The sequence below is a fragment of the Prunus dulcis genome, chromosome 1 (genome assembly GCF_902201215.1).
Source record: "Prunus dulcis chromosome 1, ALMONDv2, whole genome shotgun sequence".
NCBI classification, from domain to species: Eukaryota; Viridiplantae; Streptophyta; class Magnoliopsida; order Rosales; family Rosaceae; genus Prunus; species Prunus dulcis.
This window is the reverse complement of record NC_047650.1, coordinates 20,765,542-20,780,710: the sequence shown is the minus strand read 5'-3', so window position 1 is coordinate 20,780,710 and position 15,169 is coordinate 20,765,542. Positions and strand designations below refer to the sequence as shown.

The window sequence follows — 15,169 nt, the reverse complement described above, 5'->3', positions numbered from 1 at the left end:
CTGGTTCAAAATCTGCTACAAACAACCAGAAATCAAAATGCAAAGACAGTACTGAATATCAAAACAAGTTTGACTTCACGAGCAGTTATAATATTCCCATAAACCCTAGCAAAAAGCACTCTGAAATTGAATTATGGAACCAGAAACTGCAATGCAGTTTCTGGTTCAAAATCTGCTACAAACAACCAGAAATCAAAATGCAAAGACAGTACTGAATATCAAAACACGTTTAACTTCATGAGCAGTTATAACATTCCCATAAACCCTAGCAAAAAGCACTCTAAAATTGAATTATGGAACCAGAAACTGCATTGTAGTTTCTGGCCAAAATCTGCTACAAACAACCAGAAATCAAAATGCAAAGACAGTACTGAATATCAAAACACGTTTGACTTCACGAGCAGTTATAATATTCCCATAAACCCTAGCAAAATGCTATCTGAAATTGAATTATGGAACCAGAAACTGCAATGCAGTTTCTGGTTCAAAATTTGCTACAAACAACCAGAAATCAAAATGCAAAGAAAGTACTGAATATCAAAACACGTTTGACTTCATGATCAGTTATAACATTCCCATAAACCCTAGCAAAAAGCACTCTGAAAGTGAATTATGGAACCAGAAACTGTTTCTGGTTCAAAATCTGCTACAAACAACCAGAAATTTTGAATCCAACGATTTTGAATGGTTAATCCCTATAAACGAAGAAAAACCTAAACGAAGAGTAGTTTTGAATCCAACGATTCATCCATTTTTCCAAAAACTGCATTGCATAAAGAACAACATGCAAAAATGTGTAATCCCTAAAATCGAAGACAAATCTGTGTTAGAGGGTCATTTTCTTACTGTTTTTTTCCCAAGAGAGTGAAAATCGCTTCGATAGTCGTCAGTGGTTGTCGTTGTTGGTGGTGGTTTCTGCTCGTCGTCGTTGCTCGTCGTCGTTGCTGCTCTTCGTCGTTGCTGCTGCTCGTCGTCGTTGCCGCTCGTCGTTGCTGCTCGTCGTTGCTCGTCGTCGTCGTTGGTGGTGGTCAGTGAGGAACTATCGGCTGAAGCACTCTGAAGTTGAAGATGAAAGGTCGCGCGAAAGGGTTTTTGGAACTGATTCAATTTGAGTAGTGTCGTTTTTTGTTCTGTTTTGAGTCTTGTTATGTCGTTTTGACTCTATATTTGACAATAAATCACAATGGCACATGTTGTAATTGTAGTGCTCTTCAATGTTATTTTAGTAAAAGTAGGTGTTACTTTATTGTCTTTGGTTTTATATTAATTAAGTAAAATTGTATATCTATCTTTCAAATTAGTAAAGTATTTTATGTGTGAAAACTAAAGCTCCCTAAAATTTATTATTATTATTTTTGGTCTTTCGATTAAGGGCATGTTTGGGAGTGATTCTGGATAGGTCAAAAATCACCAAAAATCACTTAAGTGATTCTAGTCCTTCGAGAATCACTCCCAAATGAGCCCCAAGTAATTTGGTGAAGTGCGAGCTGGATGAATTTTTACTCATCACCAAGTGTTTTTCTTATATTGGAAAAGGTTTGAAGGTGGAATCCTCCCTTCCGATTAATTAAAAAATAAAAACTTTAAAATGTTGAAATAATGGCTCTACGTTATCCTAATTCACAAAAAAAGTATTTTTCTAATAAACTATAGGAATCTAGATTCTTCCTCTTGGGATGTTATGAGTGTCTTTGGATATAAATCCAAAAATATGAAATTATAATAAAGTATTTTCTTCATTTGCAAATATATAAGTGTCAAAACATAAATATTCTCTGTGACAAAAAAAAAACAAACATAAATATTCTCTTATTAGACTGTGAAGCGATTATTGATGTTATATGAACTTGTATTTTTTTTTAAAATTATCTTTTTCTCCCTCTTCAATACTTCTTTTTTAAAAATCCCATAATTTCAAAAACTACACCTAATTAACAAGGAGGGATGAAAATTATTTATTAAATTAGCATGGAATAGTAAATTAATATTTTTTTTTCATATAAAAATAAAATGGATCTCCTATTCCACTTAAAATATTTTACATAAAAATTTCTTAATATCTATAAATTTAAATTTAAATTGTTATATAAAAAGCAATTGACATACTCAAACTCGTGCGAAAAAAAGAAATTATAAAATAATACGGTAGCTAAAAGAAAAATAAAATTTCATGCGTTCGGGCATGCCAAGTGGCTACTTAAGAGGAAAGTAAAATCACATGCATAAGATAAAGAAAACTTGCTTTAAAAGAAAATAATAACCAGCGTCAGACCCACGCAAATAGGAGCGATACGGTGGGCCGATCCGGTAAATCCCATGGCGATATCCTCCTCTAAATATCGGTGGAAACTTGAAAAATTACAATTTTAAAAAAAAAAGTAAAATAAATAAATAGAACATATATATAAACCTAGTCATTCGGTCGCAGACTGTCCCAGCTCTCCTCTTCGTGCCTACCGTTTCTTCTTTGTTTGCAGTAAGTCCCTTCTCTGTTTCAGAGTCTTTTGAGTCTCTTTCGCGGGGGCGGTGATCAGGTGCGGCTGAGATGGATCCAGATTCGGTGGCCAAAGCATTCGTGGAGCATTACTATACGTTGTTCGACGCGAATCGCGGGGCCTTGGTGAATTTGTACCAGGAAGGTTCGATGTTGACCTTCGAAGGTCAGAAGATCCAAGGGTCACAAAACATCGTGGCCAAGCTTACAAGCCTCCCTTTCCAGCAGTGCCAGCACAGCATCACCACCGTCGATTGCCAGCCCTCTGGCCCTGCCGGCGGCATGCTCGTCTTCGTCAGCGGCAATCTCCAGCTCGCCGGTGAGCAGCATGCTCTCAAGTTCAGCCAGGTATATACTTGCTTTTCCGATTTCATGTCTTCTATTTATCTGCGGCGGTTTTAGGGTTTAAGTTGTGGCTGTTTGGCTGATCTGCTGCTAATCTATTGTGCGATCGTTGGTTCTGCTGGCTAGAATTAGAATTATGAATCTTTTAGGGTAAGATTGGAGGGGTTTTGGTCGAGGTTTTGGCCTCGATCTATTTAAAACTTTAGTGTGCATATACGATAGTGGAATTACTATATTCGATTGACTGGTTTTGTTAGATTTATGAGGTGTTTTTCTGTATCGGATTTGATTTTTGTCGTGATTGGATCTATGTGTATTATTTCGCGCTTCTGTAAATTTTAGTTTCAGTCCGATTTGGCCGCATGTTATATGCAGGTTATACTTACCGCGATACAGCATTTCTTATGCTGACAACTACCAAAGAAGGATGCTTGTGTGGATTTGAATATTTCTTACTTTGTTTCTTTTAGATTTTGTTCGATTTCTCCTGCTGACATATGTCAATTGTGAATATTATGCTCATTTTCGATACTTCAATAGAAGATTGAATTGCTTTGATAATCCTTTGCTATTAAATCAACCAGCGGTTTACTATACGGTCCACTTCTCTAGAAGGGAGAAACAAATTGAGGTTTTAGTGGATAATGTATGAATGTCTGCATAAAACTGCTGTTTTCTCTCTGTTGTGAAGGAATCCGGTATTGAAATCGTAGTTTCAATTTCATTGGGCCTAAATTATGGCAGTAAGTCCACGAAATCTGGATGTTCTAATTTCACGTTATAGAAATCTTCATTCTTGTTATATAACTTTGTTTCATTGATTGTTAATCATTGGTCGGATCGATTTATGCCTATCCGTTCTCTCTTGCCTTTAATTGCTTTGTAGGTTGTATAACGATCTTGTATTACCTTTTTCTTTATGGTCACCACCTTTTTACAGGGGTCCTTAGACATCATGTAGAAGATTACAATTTGAAACTGATTGATTTGCTATTCGTTTCAACAGTGTTTGTTGTAAATCAGCTCAAAACTTGGGATGGTTTTACTTTACCCAAGGATGCTACTCAGCTGGATTCATTTTGTTTTCTGCTTTGGTCGTGATGTGTGATTGACTAGCTTTTCATGATTGTGTTGGTATATATGGTTGTTTAAAGTTGATTTGGCATGTTAATTTGGCTACTTTTACTTCCACTCATATCAGGACTGACACGCTGCAAGAGAATTCTAGCATTAAGCATCTCTCTCCAGAAAATTTCATTATTGTAAAAAAGAAAATAGCCTTCTTGCCTACGCTATTGAGGAAAAACCTTATTGCTGACCCGAAGTGAAGTGATTTAAAAAGATTCTTCGTCTTCTCTCTCTCTCTCTCTCTCTCTCTCTCTCTCTCTCTCTCTTCGCCTCCTTTGGCAAATGTACTGTGTGTATGCTTGTGCCCAAAAGGACAAGAGCTTCATTCTTATTCTTCTTCTTGGCTTGCATGCCCTGTTTATAATTATAGCCATGGAGTTTCTATGAGTTCCATGTTTTACTAATTTAAGCTACCTGTCTCTTGAATTAACAATATAAGCTATGCCGAGCGCATATCATTATTTCTTTTCCTCATCAGGAGCTCAACAGTTTTTCACTTTTAGAAATCAGTACATGGGTACTGGTCCCTTTTTTTCAAAATTTTAGTAGGCTGTATATATCTCAGATAACTAATTAAACATCCAATTTCTCAAATTGTTTTCAATTTTTTTTATGTTTAGGTGTATATAATCAACTCCTTCGTTAACTTATTCTAGATTCTGAGTGTTGACCGTCTTCCTTTGTTGAATCAAATTTATTCGTGATTTACCAATTATGTAGGCATTTGAGCATCATGATCTTTATTATTGTAATTCTTTGTTTCCATATGCAGTTGCTTTTACCTAATCATAGTTCTTTTTATGGTTTTCGTTTTCAGATGTTCCATTTGATGCCTACTCCACAGGGAAGCTTCTATGTGTTCAATGACATTTTCCGGTTGAACTATGCATGAAGACAAGATCATCGCTCACATTCAACAAAGAGTGGGAATATGTGTGCTCTCATCCCTGCCTATTACTGTTTAGTCGTAGGGATCTCAAATGGAAAGTATGAACTTTCTTTTGGTTGGATGTTTAGTGTTCGTTGTGTTTTTTTCTGTCACCAGAATTTAGAGATTCGTATGATTGTTATTGGTTGAATTGGAAAGTTACATTGCTCTGGGTAATTGTCTAAAGGTATTGGAGGTTTGAAGATTGAAGAATGTTTCCTTGATCCAATTACTCTTTTGTCCTTTGTGTTCTGTGTGTGACGTGGCATTTAAACTAATCATATGATTTGTCTAGTGATCGGGCTGGTAATTCCATGTGATCGAGATTTGGGATCATAAATAAATACGTTCATAATGGATGAATCGATATGAATCGAATCGATTGGTCGGTGAGTGATAGTGAAGCTGTGGATGGAGTAAAACAATCTTTTGTGTTCGTTTCCGTAACTTTTAATCTTGCATTGAATCAAAAATCACAAGCACGGTTCAAAGAAGAGGCTTGTGCAAATACGGCCACTCCCTATTCTGCTTATTGACTATTTGCTGAATAAACTTTATCAAAGTAGCAATATTCACAGCTCTCCCAAGAATCCCATGATTAAATCTAGGGGTTTCAAAAATGTCAACCCATAAAATCGAAAGTCTCTTCTTCACTCTTTCATATTGAATCTTTGGGCCAGAGCAGATGAAAGGCAAGCAATTTGCTCAATGCTGTTCACCAGTTAGACTCATATCTGGCAACTCCACGTGAGGGAGCTCAGGAATTTTGAGACAAGGGAGAGGAGGAACCTCTTTTTTGTGTTCTTCTGAGTCCTTGCCTGCCCCTTTCCCTGTGAGCATGTCTCCAAAGTATTTAAACGGGTGACTCAACCCGTCTTTAAATTTCCAGAGAAGGGTCACCTCAGAGGCTTGCCAAGCAACAGTGAGCACAATCATGACGGAAAGAAGCCAGTGGGTGATCGTGTTCTGTCTCTTCACCTTGTTAAGTTCTTTGATTATCTCTTCTCTATCAATTTCATCGGAGCCACCGTCATCTCCGCCTGCTTTGTCACCACCACTCTCGCTTTTCGGCTTCGATTGATACCCATCTGCAGAGGAAGTTAACTCTCCCGGTTTCGTTAAAGCTTCGGGTTTCTGAATCCGCTCGTTGCCTTTTAACGACTCTACCTGTCAATAATAGAATCCAACCAGTGGGCAAAAATATTAACAAGATTCATGAATTTTATTGCCAACCCTGCAGTATATATATATATATACTGCACAAGAAATGAAGAAATATATCGAAACAAGGCAAATAGAGTAGGTCAGAGCCGATTGTAAAAGGTCCGTGTTCGAATCCCTCCTGCCTCTCTCGTTCATAAAAAGGAAAAAGAAATCGGAAGTATGGTTCTTTTGTTTACATACATGCATAGCTTAATTAGAGAGAGAGAGAGAGAGAGAGAGAGAGAGAGAGAGAATTGAGATGGGTGATTTACTAACCTGAGAGAGCAATCGGGAGAGGAGGAGGCAGTCGTCATCATCATCAGCTGAGGCATCTCTGTTTTTCCTCTCCTCTAAGAGCCTCTTGATGGCCTCGTTAATCAGCTCCACGTTTTCATCTTTCGAATCCATGGCCGAGTTGTTGTTGGGTCACCCTGAGATCTCATACAACACAAAGAGAGAAGTCAAACTCGAAACAAAACAAAACAAAACCCCTCTCATTCAAGATTCTACTAACAAGCACCGAGTGCCAAGCTTGTCATGTCATCTTGGCATGACACGTAGCACTTGCACCTGACGTGGCGTAAAAGTATTGGCCTTTTGGCTATATGAATGGCTGATAGTCAGTCAGTGATACGAACAGCTCTCTTTTATTTTTTTATTTTTTTTTATCTACGATCAGAATCCGGTCGGTCTACTGACTGATCAGAATCTGTACGCTAAACGAGGCCAACTATAATTAAACATCGACGATTACGACAAAAAGATTATTGTCGTCAGTTCATGGATCGGCAGTCGGGGAGATGAGCCACCGCCGTCCATAATAATATCAGAGTGACATCCATGAGACTAATAGGCGATTGTAGTAGAACAAACGAAAAACGACATTGACAACAACAATAACAGGAAGCATTAACAGCAACGATATGATATAATATACATATATATATATATATATATATATATGAAAACTCATCAATCAACATCTCTTTACATCATTAACCAAGCTCATTATGTACAAAATGAAGCCATACTAACAACATACATCTACTATGTGATTAGTGAAATTTAGGTAAACCAAAGAGCACCATAAGTTAGAAAAATTAGATGTTTGCTTCTAGGGAAACTGATACATATCAATGTCTTCTATATTGAATGTATCATCAAGGGAATTCGGTACGTCTGCTTCACCACTAGTGCCACCTAGTTCAGCCTGCAAGATTAAATTGAATAGACGTTTTACATGAGTTAAATCTAAGTCCATGGAATGTTGTTTCATCAAAATCTGTGGCTTGCTTGCTTACCTTAGCTTGATGGTACCTCTCCAGCATGCGATGATACTGCTGGCGTGCCTCTGGAGACTCAACCATGGACAGCACCCGCGAGACAGCCTCATCAATGGCTCCATCCACTTTCTGTTTGCGGAACACCTTGAGAATATCTTCATCTTCACTTTCTTCACTGGACTGTGTTTCATGCCGAAAACCACGCAAACCAACTCCTTTCCTTCGCCATCTTAGTACGACTTTGTCCAGGATTCCAACAGCCCAGCAAATTACCTTGTAGTGCTTCCTGACCTGATACCCTCTCACATGCGCCTGTCAAGAAAGAAAAGTATATAATCCATTTTAGTATATAGTATTTTACTAAGTAGAATAATTTCAACATCCTGAATTTATATCCAAGTGGGTGCATTTGATTTAAAAAGAAAAAAAAAAACAAAGATAAGGATTCCTTTTGATTCTCAATTCATCCATTATGCAACTTGATTCAACAATCGAGTAAGCTCTGCATATGGTAAATGCTTTGCACACAGCAAATCCTAACTTCAAAATATGTGGTGCAGGATGAATTAATGGTAAATCGATTCTGCAAAAAAACTGAGGTACCTGTATCTTTACAACTTTCTGGCGCAAGGCCAGGAAATCCTTGCGACCTTTCCAGCCTCGATATTTCTTCTGAATAGATACTGCAGCTGAATTGTAATCACGTGGGTTACGAAAGGCTAGCTTTGACATCGCTGAAAGCCCTTGAATGTCATCTGAACTGATACCATAATCATCTACACTAACACCAGCTTCTTTATGTTGTCGTTTTCTGAAAGAATGTGCTCGGAAAGCAGATTGTATGCGTGCCGCAGCCTGAGCTGCATTCCGGACAGCGGCCAAGGTGTTTTTAAGTGAGGCCTGATCCTCATTGCCCTGAAGGCTTCTGTTTGAGATGCTGTTTACAGTTATTTCTGCTTCAACCTCAGCGGAGCCTTTAGAAAGCTCACTTTCTTCCAGTGTAAGGGATGACAGATGGCTAGTTAATGAGACCTCTGAAAGATAGCCTGCAAGTCCCTTATGCCCACTGATGGCTGCAATAGATGCCGGAGTTTTGCCAATTGGATCTTGGGAATTGGGATCCGTCACTGCTCCAGCTGATGCACCGGAAGCTATAAGTACAGCAACCATCTTTTCCCTGTTAAAATAAGAAAATTTGAATGATGCACCACAAGAGCTAGCCTATATGAGATTATTTTGTCTTGGCTATTTCCTTGCTAATTTTGCATTGATGAAACAAGTATTTGAAATATGTAAGTGTAACCCTTTGTCCTAGTTTTGTTGAAATATTAACGTGTTATGCAAGTGAAATGAAACACATTCACTAAATATCCCAACAACCCATGTGTATCACTCCTTCGCTCTTTTGGACAAGGAATAACCCCAAAGAAAAAAAGGAAAGATTTATTACCTTCCAAAACGAGCGGCCCAATGCAGAGCAGTCCATCCATTTATGTCACGGAAATTAATATTGACTCCACAACTTAGTATTGAGTTTAAGGCCCACTCAAAGCCCAAACCAGCAACCATGTGTATTATCCCTTGCTCTTTCTTGGACAAGGAACAACCTGTCTGGTCAAGTCCATGGGATCTGGAAGAAAGCCATTGCTGCAACTTGTCTTTCAAAAGCTCTTCCAAAAGCCAATATATGTTACTAGATGCACTTCCACTGCCGAGTAATAAAGCCTCAATGATACTATCCCATGAATCATCGTCAGCTTTCAATCTCCTCAGGGTCTCAGGTTCAACACTATCTCTGTTCTGCATTGATGAATCAGACATGAGCATTTGAACGAACCTGACAAGTAATAACAGCTCTTCAGCACTCTTGGTAGTTTCTGTTGGAGGCGAGTTATTAGTACCACTGCTGCCCTTAACTCGATACTCAAACTCTCTGACTTCACTGCAGGACACCCGGTTGCTTGAAGTAATGCAGATAGTCACCTTCCCAAAAAGGTGAGGAGGAGCTTCACAACAGAGTACACCATCCTGAATGATCTGAGCAGGGACTTCAACGTCACCAAACATACAACTCCATGCAGAATCTGATGGATCACACAGAAAAGATCCAACAATGATGACCTGCATCGAGCAACGTGGGCTTTAAGTTTAATCTTAAACTACAAAAAACAAAAGCCCCACAAAGAAACTTTTTTTTTTTGGGGAAAAACAAATCCAAGGGAGAATCTACCGTATTAGGACTTTGTTATAAGGTGGATACTCAACAGTTCTCTGCATTGTCACTTGGCCAATTTTTTTTTTTTTTATAAAAAAGAAGTAAATATCACATTAAAAAAGAAAAAGACTGCTTGGCCTAAAATGCACACGAGAGTACCCATGAACATGACTGGTTTTAATTATTGTTTTTTATACTGATCAGATCATACGTTGATTGCAGCTTAAATCAAAATTGCAGTATTAACTCATTATTTTCTTACAGACAATGTAAGATCAACATTCCAAGTTGATTTTTGTAGAGTTCATTTTGGTCTGAGGGACCAATAATAAGTAAAGCATAGACAGGCTACCCTTACAAGACCAGGGTATTTGGTTTCTGAAACAGTTTAGATTAGACAGATTGTTGTACTGGATTATTGGTAATTTTGATATCTGGTCATCGAGATCTGGACTAATAACTCAAACTTTTAGTAGCATAAGAAGCACCTGGTGGAAAATATTCACTAGGGATAATCTGAAGTGACAGGGCTTTATTCAGTGATTTAGTTCAGGTTAACATATCCAACTTTTCCTTACTGATTTGTAGTATAATGATCATATGAAAAAAGGTGAAACAGAGAATGAACTGTTAGATAAGGACTCCATTAAGGAGCAGAGACATGAAGATTGATTCAGGAATGCTCCAGAAAATTATAAAACAAGCATGGGGAACATCATGGGAGTACTACTTCCATATTAACCGAATGATTATTCTAAGGAGCATTACCAGACATAGTATGATGCGAAACATACCTTTGTGGCCTCAGTGGCATAACCCCATTCTGGAGATATTTCCCGAATTGTAAACTTTTGCTTTTGTGCAACAGTCAAACTGATATCTGAATCAAGAGTTCCAGTCTGGCCTTGCTCAAACAACGATGTATAATAGTCTGAATGTGTTCCCATCGCAGAGGAATATGGAGAAAGCTTGAAACTGTCAACTTCTTCAGGCAATGACAAAGAAACTGATAACACGTGAAACTTGTCAGAGTCTGAAAAATATTAGTAGGTGCTAAAAGACGTGTTAAACCAATTTTCCTAATGAGAAAAGGAAATCATACAGTTTTTAACATTAGTTCCGTCTGAATTTAACCACTGACAATGCTCCTGACCTTCAGTTGGTCCACTCGTGAAAGAAGATGGCAACTTTTCCTGTTGCAATTAACATAAAGAGGTTAATGCCATCTCAGATACATGGGACCAAGCCATTCATAAAAGACATACAAAATTTAAGCAGCCAAAATCCATTAACAATCTCTAGGAATATATCTGAGTAAAAGTGTAATAAATGGGGACAAAAACAAAGAACAGTATGTAATTCTTGGTAATACTCACATTTGTGTCCAATCCGTATAAGCATTTCTCCTTGGGCTCTACAACTGATGAAGGCTTACATGAATCCAGAACCTCTTTCCAAGGTGCAGAGTCTTTGTTTCTATCTGCAAATTCCTGACCAATAAATTGACTATGTTCACCACTATTGTTTGTATTATCTTGCATCTGAACACGTCCACCATAGAACTGATCATGTACAACATATTCTGGTCCATGGAAGGCAGTAAACTGATCCTGATTGGTCATATCACTATGGTCTTCCAGGATATCCGAACCATTTGTATCATCCAAAAATTCATTGAACCTGTCCATGATATCTGAATTTGGATTATCATCGACAAATTCATTGAAGCTGTCCTCATTCAAACTTAACTGCTCCTCGAGCCGTCGCAAAGCTTGACCAACATCAAACTTAGCTGAACTATCTGACTCCCCAGTTCCATATAACTTATCTGGGTTTTCCCTTCCATTTTTCTTGATGGCTGCATCTGAATTAACTTCTACAGAACCTGGACTTGATAAATTCTGATAAGGTTCAGGTAAATCACTAATCATGGAGACAGAGCCCCTATTTTGAGTAGTCTTAGAGCTCGGACTATGGCTGAAGGAAGAAGAGGATACTGGTGATTGTGCAAAAGATCCAGTACTGGACTTTCCCTGAAATGCAGCATTGCAAGCAGGGATGTCAATTCAAAACTAAAGCGACAGACCACAGGCTGCTTGTGCATCTTTGCTTTAAAAAAATTCTACACACGGTGTGAAGTAGTGAGATATGCTTGTTTATAATCAGGTCCTAAAGACTCACCTCACTAATTTCTCTATAATGCACAAGAACAATGTGCTCATATGCCCTGCCAAAAGGATGATAATAACTTGTTAAAATCTTTTCCATATATGTTATTCCTAACATATGCTAAAGCCTAACCGATACGAATATAAATGGAGGGAAACAGCATGGAGTCTGCGATATGTTATGACAAAAACATAATCCTACTTTTATCTCAATGGAAGTTAGATGTAAATTAAATACATGTGGATAATAATTATGTCAAAATCAGACATTTTACAAAAAACTTAATTATATAAGGAAATGAACTCGATGATAATTATAAAGGTACTCACGGATCTAGCATCCAGTAGCTACGTCTCTGAAAATTTGGGTTGTTCTCTCCATGTGCGTAATAACAATTTAAAGTTTCAGCATTTCCAACCTAATCATGCATAAGAAATGTCATTACTCAAACTGATATATAGGAATAAATTGACCTCAGTACTAACCCCATTAGCTTAGTGCAAAAACATAAACAGAGCAAAATAAAGCAGTAACTTTTTCATAATAGAAAAAAACTTCATCAAGCCACTGAACCATTCTAACAAATACCTTACTCATTTCATAACTACCCACAAAAAAAATAAATAAATAAATAAATTTACTGTTCAGTGCAATAAGGAAGGACCTTTTTCACAAAAGAAAGCATTTAGGATAACAGAATAGACTGCTTCAACAAACCTTAAGTCGTTCATGAGCTTCGCCAACGGTTCTTCCATCCTTCTTTTTACGCCAATGGTGCCCGTCTCTACGGAAGAACCGAAGGACCCTCTTGTTAAAAAGAAACAAAGATCCACCTGTTACAAAACCACAAAAAGGTAGGGCATATGAATTTATACGCAGTGGATGTAACAACAAGGATAGGGATACCAATATGCCATTCTAATACAATACCAAAAGGACACTTACTACTAGGCTGTTGAGGGGGCTCTGAGGCGAGCGTGAACTTTTCATGGTTCTGTAATATGTAGAGCACTTCCGCAGGCTTCAGCCAACGGGTTTGAGCTTCTTGAAGCAAATCATTAATATTATACCCTGAGAACATACGCATAATAGTACACATGTCAAACAGTTTCCAATTGACAACTTATAATGGCCATGAACCATAGTTTACAAAGGCTGTGATTGCAACATAGCACAGGCTTTGTATAAGATCATAGAATCCGAGGAAAACAGAAATGTCAGACATTAAGACCCAATTTAAAACAAAAATGAAATTATTTGCAGCAGGATAGACTTAAAACTGACGTTCCAAATTAAATTAACTACAAGATAAACCAAACACAGCCGAATCACATTTGAACCGTTACTTCATTTCATGCAGAAAGAAATTAACCAAGACAAAGTGCAAATTTTGATGGTTATAAACAATCTCTAATTAAAAAAACCAGTCAACAGGCCCAAATGCCCTGATTATAAACATGAAGGGGGTCAGAAAAATTTCCAAATCTATCTATATAAACAGTGCATTTTCAGACTCAAATTCAACCCAAAAACTAGTAATTTTTAATTTTCTTTTCTTTCTGACTATAAGAGAACAAGCTCGCGATCCTACGTACCTGATTGCATCATATTCAGTGATTGTCGAAAAATCAAAACTTGACCACGAACTGCAGAAAAAGCGTTTGACTTGTGCTCATTTGCGTCGACGAGGACGACACTTCACTCAAATCTACAAGAAGCAAATTAAAGAGTTGAGCTTCGGAAAGGGACGAAATCCGGGTCCGGCTGACGGTTAAATATACCTGAACCGGATCACAGGTGAGCCCGTTGTTCGCCGAGTGTAAGGCTGGAGCTTGGAGCTTCGGCTTCGAAAGTAAAATAATCGACAGGGACAGCGCGACCAAGACCAAGTGTATTGTAAACGAAACGACCCCAAGGAGGTCCAGGACGAAGAGAGAAAAGAAGGAGCGAATTACTATCCTGTGCTACCTGCCTCCACGAAGCTTCGTGCTCCGATGACGTGGCAAAAACTAATTGGCCAGCTGAAAATCTTGCTATTGCTTCAAAGTTAGAAACTTCACGGTACGGGTCGTGAGTCGTGAGTCGTGAGTCGTGAGTCGTGAGTGCCTATGTCTAGACCGCTGATGGTGTACTTACCTAGTACGATGGACAGACCAGAACAACCGCGGCATATACCGCGAAGCAGAGGAATAGATGGGTAGGTAGGGACTAGGGACAACGTTCCTTCCTACTGCGGAAGGGAGGGTTGTTTTCGTCATTTAACATAGTAGTACAAAGATAGGTGACAGCAATTTCAGCTGCGTTAATGATTTTTTATTTTTTATTTGTCACGAGATATTTTTAATTGATAAAATAAAAAACGTGGAAAAGATGCCCTGCTCGCATATTCCTCTCCTGAGTTTCGTTGGTTGAGAGTGAGTGCATAAAATATCCCCCACATTTTTCATTTGTTTTGTGTGTGTGTGGTGGACTGAAATGTCCCCCACGGCACATATTTTGACTGAGAATGAAAGAGCATAGGGAAGCAAGCAAGCAGCCAAGAGACGGAGAAAGAGGTTATGGATATCAAGAAGTGGAGTTGTAACTTTTATGTTGTGGTTGGGATGAAATTGTGAGGCGGCTGCCCTTGGATGGTTTTGGATATTGGTTGAGATAAGCATACATGCATTTCATTCCATTTGTTTTGTATCGATGGAGACTTGTTTTAGTGGTACATATTCATCTTTTTAATTGATGTTCAAAATATTAGCCATGTAGGTTGAAGAAAAGGAAAATACTTATCTCCTTATTTGGTAAGTAAAAGGTTCTATATTCATACTAACAGCAGTGTAATATGTGTGTAAAAGTTTTTCTTTTTGTGTTTTTGATGAATTATTTCTGTATATGTGTTAAACTGTGATTCACAAGAAGGATGAATATCTCCTTACAGATAAAGATGGCAAATAGTATCAGGAAGAAAAATGGGTTTAGTTTGCTGCGATTTTGACATTTGCAAAATGACATACCAACAACCAAGTGGTGGTCCAATTGAATCATGCTACAACACTTTAACCCAAAAGAAGAAAATGAAAACATATGATAACAAAATATTATTATAAGGTAGCATTATCATGGAGAGTCTTGAGAATCAGAAGAAGTCAATTTGTCGACTGGTCACAAATTGACTTTCTGTGATCGGGTTTATCCTGTGCAAATGAAAACCGTTGGCTGTGGTACTAGGTAGCATTTCCATGGTGACAACTGGTCAAATGCAAGTGGTACTTATTAAAAGGAAGAAGAATAACTAAAATAAAATCCCATACTTATGACCAGAAGCTGGTGTCCACTCCGTACAGAAACTATTGGGACACCATAGTCTACAATGTTTTAGTTGGTGTTCAAAGTGGCTAGCTGCTAGCTCTAGG

General features: G+C 38.0%; 3 protein-coding genes across 4 annotated transcripts; 1 reads left to right on the top strand and 2 right to left on the bottom strand.

Moving 5' to 3' along the window:
• The first annotated feature begins 2,255 nt into the window (after window positions 1-2,255).
• Window positions 2,256-5,191, top strand: LOC117628986 (nuclear transport factor 2A). The gene is made up of 2 exons (XM_034361523.1): window positions 2,256-2,842; window positions 4,785-5,191. Exons 1-2 carry the CDS (start codon window positions 2,546-2,548, stop codon window positions 4,857-4,859), a joined length of 372 nt encoding a protein of 123 aa, XP_034217414.1. The 5' UTR covers window positions 2,256-2,545; the 3' UTR covers window positions 4,860-5,191.
• A 118-nt stretch (window positions 5,192-5,309) lies between these two features.
• On the bottom strand, window positions 5,310-6,922 carry LOC117628969. The gene is made up of 2 exons (XM_034361508.1): window positions 6,375-6,922; window positions 5,310-6,062 (listed from the first exon to the last, which is right to left on the bottom strand). The coding sequence occupies exons 1-2, from the start codon at window positions 6,504-6,506 to the stop codon at window positions 5,601-5,603; spliced, it is 594 nt and encodes a 197-aa protein (XP_034217399.1). The 5' UTR covers window positions 6,507-6,922; the 3' UTR covers window positions 5,310-5,600.
• Window positions 6,923-7,060: 138 nt separating this feature from the next.
• Window positions 7,061-13,907, bottom strand: LOC117628942 (calmodulin-binding transcription activator 4). Of its 2 annotated transcripts, XM_034361490.1 has the most exons (13): window positions 13,547-13,907; window positions 13,361-13,473; window positions 12,711-12,836; window positions 12,483-12,598; window positions 12,095-12,183; window positions 11,778-11,823; window positions 10,973-11,629; window positions 10,699-10,789; window positions 10,391-10,602; window positions 8,832-9,502; window positions 7,985-8,558; window positions 7,400-7,693; window positions 7,061-7,308 (listed from the first exon to the last, which is right to left on the bottom strand). In XM_034361490.1, exons 2-13 carry the CDS (start codon window positions 13,371-13,373, stop codon window positions 7,213-7,215), a joined length of 2,985 nt encoding a protein of 994 aa, XP_034217381.1. In that variant the 5' UTR covers window positions 13,374-13,473; window positions 13,547-13,907; the 3' UTR covers window positions 7,061-7,212. The 2 variants fall into 2 exon arrangements, with proteins under 2 accessions (XP_034217381.1, XP_034217376.1); XM_034361485.1 differs by lacking the exons at window positions 13,361-13,473; window positions 13,547-13,907 and having other exon boundaries at window positions 12,711-12,867.
• Between the last annotated feature and the right edge of the window lie 1,262 nt (window positions 13,908-15,169).